Source organism: Triticum aestivum, chromosome 2D, assembly GCF_018294505.1.
Source record: "Triticum aestivum cultivar Chinese Spring chromosome 2D, IWGSC CS RefSeq v2.1, whole genome shotgun sequence".
NCBI lineage: Eukaryota > Viridiplantae > Streptophyta > Magnoliopsida > Poales > Poaceae > Triticum > Triticum aestivum.
In genome coordinates this window covers 113,280,823-113,288,394 of record NC_057799.1, presented here as the reverse complement: position 1 = coordinate 113,288,394, position 7,572 = coordinate 113,280,823, and the positions used below count along the sequence as shown (strand labels likewise).

Here is a 7,572-nt window from a genome sequence, read left to right as displayed (position 1 = left end):
GTCTGCAACATGAACGTTGCAGCCCGAAAACGGGTCAGCACATGGAATATGCTGGCAAAGTAACACATAGAGAGTAATGAGCAGAATAATGCTAACACTACATGCATATTTGGCTGGTGGAAAGCTCTGTGGTTACAATTTTGAGAAAAGCCAATTTTTCCCTACAACAAAGGAATAAAATTTTATTTAACTATTATGGTGGTTGTTAAACATTGAGAAGGTTCACCCAACTCAATCCCAATTAAGCAATCTTCATTAAACCCAACAAATTTAATTAAGTAACATGATGAGGTTCACATGATAATCCAAAAACTAGATACTCGAGATGTCCATAACCGGGGACACGGCTAACCATGATTAGATTGTACACTCTGCAGAGGTTTGCGCACTTTTTCCCACAAGACTCGATCTCCTCTGTTGGATTTCTCGCACTTCATGATGTTTGAGAAACTGATGACCGAGACACAGTCTTTCAGAAGCATTAGCACCTTACGATGGGTAGACAGTTACACCTACTTTCCCCTACATCTGCTAGTCTACCACTGTAAGAGTTCACACGACTTAATCAACTATGCTAGAGCCCATAATAACTTGTGGCTGCACACGGAAGTTTCTAGCATGAATAATCTCATGATCCCTTTGAGCCTGGGTGGCGGTCCATAGGAGAATCACACGGTACCCCGGGATTTCCAAAAAAACAGGCAACACTGGGTTCCCCAGGTGCCTCAATCCACCCAGATGTGTATTTAAGTAGCCACCTTAAGTTAACCATTAATTAACAATCTCACATCTGTCATGTAATCACTCAAACCCAATCCACGTCTACGAGCATAGCATAGCAATATAAGCAAACGTAGAAGTAACTTCCAAGGGTTTGATAATAAAACAGGTAATAGGTACTACCTCATCTACTTCCCAAAACCCACAAATTAAACAGATCCTAACCATGCAATAGTTTGAGGGTTGATCTAATGCAGTAAAACTGGGTGTTAAAGAGGTATGATCAAAGTGTTACTTGCCTTGCTGATGATCCGTGAAACCTAGAGACTCGTAGTAGCACGCTTCGCACTCTGGGTACTCTATCGCAAACAAATAATAACATACATAAGCAATCAAGCAAGGGTGCACGGGTAAAACTCAAAATAAGAGATCTAACTAGAAAGTTCAACTTAAGAACTCCGGTTTGCAAAAAGAATCAAATCGAACGAAGCAACGAAACTCAAACGGCGAAAGAAACAAGCTCCGTTTACTAATCTGGACCTAAGTCAATTTTTACTGTACCAAAAACTTGTTCAAGTTGGTTAAACAGAAAGAGGGTTTCGAGACGAAACTCTAGGCGCTTGAATCGCCTGATTCCGATAAACGAGCGAAAAGTTATACTAAATCGAAAAACAGATCGGAAATCGCGATCGAAAATATTCGCGAAAAATTCCGAGAAAAAGAAAAACTGACGAACAGGCTAACAAACGAACATTCGCTGTCTGCGGCTAAATGACAAAAACCGTTCGTTAAAACGAACGTACGGACGAACGTCCGCTAAATAACTAAACCGATAAAAATATAAACCGAACCGATCAAAAAAACGGATCTAGGTTTAAAAAAAGGCGGCGGCTACCTCGAGTCCGGAGAGATCTCCGGCGAGGCGGCGAGGTGGCGGCAGGGTCGGCTAGGGGCGGCGGGGCAGATGGCGGCTCCGGGCGACGCGTGCGGCGGCGGCGGCGGCGGCGGGGGGGCGGTGGCGGCGGCGACGAGGGTTAGGGTTGGCGGCGGGTGGGCTGGGGGCGCCGGGGTCGCGGCTTATAAGGGCCGGCCCGAGGAGTCCCGCTCGGGTACGGCCCGGAGTCGGTTGACTTAAAAAAAACAATTCGGACGTGCAGAAAAAGAAAGAAAAGAAATACTAAACGGACTCCAAAAATCCCGAAATAAATTTTCCCCGTCCTCTAAAAATAAGCCGGACAAGATGAACATTTATTTGGGCCTAAAATGCAATTTTGATTCCTAGGCAAATAAAATAGAAATAAAATCCGAATAAAATCAATTATTTGTTTTTAATATTTTTCCTCCAATATTTCGTTATTTTTGGAGAAGTCATATTATCCCCTCTCATGTATTTTAAATATGAAACATTTTTCAGAGAGAAAAATAATTAAAACAAATGATCCTCGTTTCGATATTTGATAAAATTCAAATATGAAAATCATGAAATTCCCAACTCTCTCCGTGGGTCCTTGAGTTGCTTAGAATTTTAAGGATCGCAAACCAAAATAAAATAAAATATGATATGCATGATGATCTAATGTATAACATTCCAAATTGAAAATTTGGGATGTTACATCTTTATCGGTCGAACCTTATGACAATATACGTAATTCCCTTTGTCCATCGGTATGTTACTTGCTCGAGATTTGATCGTCGGTATCTTCATACCTAGTTCAATCTCGTTACCGGCAAGTCTCTGTACTCGTTCCGTTATATATCATGTCGTAACTAACTCCTTAGTCACTTTGCTTGCAAGCTTCTTGTGATGTGTATTACCGAGAGGGCCAGAGATACCTCTCCGATACTCGGAGTGACAAATCCTAATCTCGATCTATGCTAACTCAACAAACACTTTCGGAGATACCTGTAGAACATCTTTATGATCATCCAGTTACGTTGTGACGTTTGATAGCACACAAGGTATTCCTCCGATATCCGGGAGTTGCATAATCTCACAATCGAAGGAATATGTATTTGACATTAAGAAAGCAATAGCAATAAACTGAACGATCATATGCTAAGGTAACGGATGGGTCTTGTCCATCACATCATTCTCCTAATGATGTGATCCCGTTATCAAGTGACAACACATGTCTATGGCTAGGAAACATTAACCATCATTGATCAATGAGCTAGTCAAGTAGAGGCTCACTAGGGACACGATATTTGTTTATGTATCCACACATGTATCTAAGTTTCCGATTAATACAATTCTAGCATGAATAAAAAACCTTTATCATGAAATAAGGAAATATAAAATAACAACTTTATTATTGCCTCTAGGGCATATTTCCTTCAGGTTTCGGGGAAACAAGTGGAAGGAGGAGAGGGCGAAGCGAGAAGGTGCGGCTGGCAAGTTGACGGAGAAGCTTGAGGACATCTTGTCAAAGGAGGAGGAGGCATATGTCAAGCAGTCCGACATCAAGGAGGAGAAAAAGGCGAAGAGGTTCAAACTGTTGATGGAGGCAACCGAGAAGAAGCTGGCGCTCGAAGAGAAGAGGGTCTTGATCTAAGAGAAGAAGGCCATGCTCAAGGAGACGAAGGCCATGCTCGAAGAAAAGAAGGTGAAGATCGTAGCCGACGCGGAGGACACCAATATGTTGTCCTTAAGGTGGAGTCTTTGGATGCTGACGCAAGAATGATCGTACAAGCCGTCCGCTACAAGATGTTATAACGGCAACATGAGGAGTTGGAGGAGGCATCGGAGAAGGAGGCGGAGGCTGCATATGCAGTGGCGACAGCAGTTTGAGCGTGGAGAAGGGTCGGACTGCCGGTCTCGCAGGGCAAAAAATCTCAATTTATGCGGAAGCACAGTTGGGTTTCCTGTGAAACCACATGTTGTATTGTTTTTTTCCTTTTTCGGGGAAGCAGAGCTATGCTTCTCGTGGAGGGGCAAGTTATGCTTATCGCGGAAGCATAAATATGCTTTTCCTTTTTTGGAAGCACATTTGTGCTTCTCATGGAAGCATATGTTGTGCTTTTATCTTTTTTGGAAAGCATGATTTTGCTTCTCACAGAACACATGTCATACTTATCACAGAAAATCATTGCTTCTTGAAAAAAAAATCCTTTAGAACCTAGGAAAAACCAGGGAAAAAAATAAAAAACCAAAAATCTTACTCTCTCCGTTCACTTTTCTAAGACCTTTTAGACATGTAAGACAACACCTAAAACAGTTCAATTTCAGCTGTCCTAAACGACTTACAAAAATAAATAGAGGGAGTATAAAAATCCGGAAGGAGCGCTCAGCACGCGATACGTGATGGCGAAGGGACGAATCACCTGGCATGCTCTCAGGCAAAAAAAAAAGCGACCATCACCAAAGCCTGCCAACTGGTGGTAATCGTTAGATCGTTAGTTAGTTACCCCCAGGCCCCGACAAGCCCGCCATAGACAACGCGAACGGCCCAAGCTAAAGCCTGTTAGAATTCCGCGGCATAAATTTCGCAACGACCTTCTCTTCCTCCTTTGTTCAAAATTTGAACGCCGCCGCCGCCACCCACCCACCCCCAAAATCAATCGCCCCGTCTCCCCACCCCACCCCACCTCGCTCCCCCCAACGTCGGCAGCCGGAGCGCGATGGATGAACCCAACTCGTACGAGGAGCAGCGCAGGAGGCAGGTGGAGGAGAATGAGCGGAAGCTGGAGGAGCTGCGCCTGCACCGCCTCTCCGCCGCCGTGCGCGAGGCCGCCGTCAAGCCCATGCCGGTCAGTTCCACCCCTCCTTCCTCACAAAAGAGGCGCTTCGCTGTCCGGTTCCTTCCCCCGTCTGATTTGCTCGTGCCGCAGACCAAGGAGCTGAAGCTGCGGTATCTTCGCGCGCCGCCGCCCCCGACCCGGCGGTCCGGCCGCGTCGCCAGTCTCCCCAAGCAACCCGATTACCGCGACAAGAAAGCCCCGAGGTGCGCCCATGTCTCGCCCAAACTGTTCCTCCCATCGAAATTTGTGATGCATAGGAATATGGATACTTATACAAGTCTAAATCTTGCTTAATTTCAACGGGGCATATGTTAATAGAAGGGGATTACCACCTGATCGTGTGTACGCGACCGACGAAGCTAGAGACTACGCCTTCACCAAGGCCAAAGAGCTCAATAACCAGCTGTCCTCCGCTCACCCCTCCTTCATCAAGCCCATGACCCGTAGTTATGCCACGGGTCACCTGCTGGTAAAGCAAGAAGACCACAATTGACGATGCATTATTTCCATCCCATCTAGACGGTAATGGCTTACTCGATGTTGATTTGGTCGGATATCTTGCAGACCATCCCGCAGCAATTCAAGAAGAGCTATCTCCCATGGTTTGATGAGATGATCTTTCTGGTGGATGAAGAGGATGGGGAGTTTCCCATGCCTTACATGGCGCAACATGGTGCCATCGGCTCTGGGTGGAACTTGTTCGCCATCGGTCACAAGCTGGCTGATGGTGATTGCTTGGTGTTCCAGCAAGTCCAGAGGACAAAGTTTAAGGTGAGATTCTAAAAGTTGTTCTAGAGCCATGTTTGGAACTCGAGGTATCTCTTAAAACCACATGCGGTTTGAGTTGATAAGTCATTTCTTATGGACTTCAAAATGAGCATTATATGATTCTAAAGCTTCTAAAAAAATTGATTGCTGAGTTACTGGTGTTATCCACATGAATGTTCACATTTTAAGTTCGATGTTTTTGTGCAGTCAAACAATGATGTGATCTTACCATCATCTCATTGGTTCGCAATAATTCAAGTGTTAAGAAATATAATTCATTTTTTTTGTGCTATGTAACCATTTCTTTTTACTATGATGCTTCGTGCCTCAACCTTAATGATTCTCTTCTCCATTTGATTTCCAAGATGTTCTTGAACAGTTTACACTTTTACAGTTTACCATACAGTAGTCTAGAAGAGGAAATTCTGGTTTACCATTTTTTTTATCCCTAGATGCTCCTTGTTTTGCTGTTGTGCACGGTAGTTAAACTATGACGGTTTAAACATCATGCTGAAGGTTAAACAGTCAATTTCTATAAAAGAATTAACAATACTCTATGAATCATTACTTCCAAACTTATTCCACTTCTCTGTAGCCATGTTAAGCTGTTCAGTACTCCGCCATCAACCAGCACCTGTGCAAAGCAGTATATTGTAGAGATGTAAAGTTGCTATTTTGCCTTTGTGAGCGCCGAACATTAGCCTGACTTGGATATCATGTTTCGATTCCCATAAAAATTATACTCCCTCCGTCCCATAATATATGGAGGGAGTAGTATCCATCTTTTTTTCCTTATAAATTGTGTAGACTAATAGATGTAGAACTGAATCAAATTAGTTGCTTCACCTTAGCTCCTGCAAAAAAAAAGTTGCTTCACCTTAGCCTTTATACTATCTAACTAATTGGTTTGCTCAGTGCCTTGCAGGATGGAAATATATGACTGAAGCGAAGATCAATGGGAGCCTTGCTGTCCTGAAGTTTAATCTATTAACATGGAATGAAGAATGGTAGTGGAAACAAAGTATTTCATTTGGTTAGGTCTTTGTCTCTAGAAACTAGAAAATGTACCCTTTTCAGACCTTAAGTATATTTACCTATGTATTTTCAGATATATTCGCTTTTAAATTATTTAATGTGCCGATGCTTTGGCTTCTGAACATACTCTTTTTTTTTGTCGATGCTTTGGCTTCTGAACATACTATACAGCTTTTTGTAATGCATGTTGTATAGTATGTTGTATTTTTTTATGTAATCATGCATGTGTATGCACAGTCATTATGTCAAGATGTTATCACAACAAAAAAATTGTTGGGATGCCAATCACAATAATTTTTAGTGTCCCACCACAATCGTTTTTGTTGCTACCACAACAGAACATTTTTCAGTTGCAATAGTCTATCACCACGGTAGTATTCTTTGGTGAGATAACCATTTTCTATGGAATAAACAAAAGCATCATCTTATTATTGTAACAGTGCCATTTGGGGTGTATTGCAACTGGAAAAATCTTGTAAGTGAGTATATATGCAAATCCTTGTTAACTGATTAGTAGTCTTGTTGCACATCAACCTAGTTTTCCTAGACTAATAGTTTGAGGATGCTAAGGTGATGCCACTCTAGAACTGTTTTTAATGCACCATACAACAAATGAGAACCACCATCAGCCATTAAATGTCTAAAAGCTTCAAACTTAAGTACTCCCTTTCTTCCAGTTTGTTAGGTCCATCTAAAAAACAAAAAAATTATATGCACACGTAAGATCTATCCATGGAGATGCATAGCAACAAGAGGGGAGAGTGTGTCTACGTATCCTCGTAGATCGTAAGTGGCAACGTTTATTAACGCGGTTGATGTAGTCGAACTTCTTCGCGATCCAAGTGATTGAGTACCGAACGTACGACACCTCCGCGTTCAGCACACGTTTAGCTCGGTGACGTCCTCACCTTCTTGATCCAGAAAGAATGCAAAGTAGTGGATGAGTTCTGGCAGCATGATGGCGTGGTGACGGTGGTGGTGATGCTATCTCCACAGGGCTTCGCCTAAGCACTATGAAAATATGACCGAGGGACGGAACTGTGGAGGGGGGCGCCACACACGGCTAAGAGATTGTCGTAGTTATGTGTGGCGCCCCCTCCCATATATATATATATATATATATATATATAGGTGGGGGAAAGGGGAGCAGCCAGGAGGCGCCCCAAGTAGGGTCGAATCCTACTTGGGCTCCTGCCCTGGCCGCCCCCCTACCATATATGTCGGAGGGGGAAAGGGAAGGAAGGGGGAGGCCGAATCCCCCTCCTTGCTTTCTCCCATAGGCCGGCTGCCATAGGGGGGTGCGCCAGCCCC

At 43.5% G+C, this 7,572-nt stretch overlaps 1 protein-coding gene across 2 annotated transcripts; it reads left to right on the top strand.

Moving 5' to 3' along the window:
• The first annotated feature begins 4,264 nt into the window (after window positions 1–4,264).
• Window positions 4,265–6,385, top strand: LOC123048983 (B3 domain-containing protein Os06g0194400-like). 2 transcript variants are annotated; one of them, XM_044471991.1, is made up of 5 exons: window positions 4,265–4,467; window positions 4,549–4,661; window positions 4,777–4,927; window positions 5,023–5,229; window positions 6,152–6,385. In XM_044471991.1, exons 1-5 carry the CDS (start codon window positions 4,339–4,341, stop codon window positions 6,164–6,166), a joined length of 615 nt encoding a protein of 204 aa, XP_044327926.1. In that variant the 5' UTR covers window positions 4,265–4,338; the 3' UTR covers window positions 6,167–6,385. The 2 variants fall into 2 exon arrangements, with proteins under 2 accessions (XP_044327926.1, XP_044327925.1); XM_044471990.1 differs by having other exon boundaries at window positions 6,142–6,385.
• The last annotated feature ends 1,187 nt before the right edge of the window (window positions 6,386–7,572 follow it).

Excerpts from the sequence above, each read along its gene's own strand:
- LOC123048983 (XM_044471990.1), top strand. The coding sequence starts at position 4,339 with ATGGATGAACCCAACTCGTACGAGGAGCAGCGCAGGAGGCAGGTGGAG. Across the intron at positions 4,468-4,548 it reads CCGCCGTCAAGCCCATGCCG|ACCAAGGAGCTGAAGCTGCG; the intron begins GTCAGTTCCACC and ends CTCGTGCCGCAG. Across the intron at positions 4,662-4,776 it reads CGCGACAAGAAAGCCCCGAG|AAGGGGATTACCACCTGATC; the intron begins GTGCGCCCATGT and ends ATATGTTAATAG.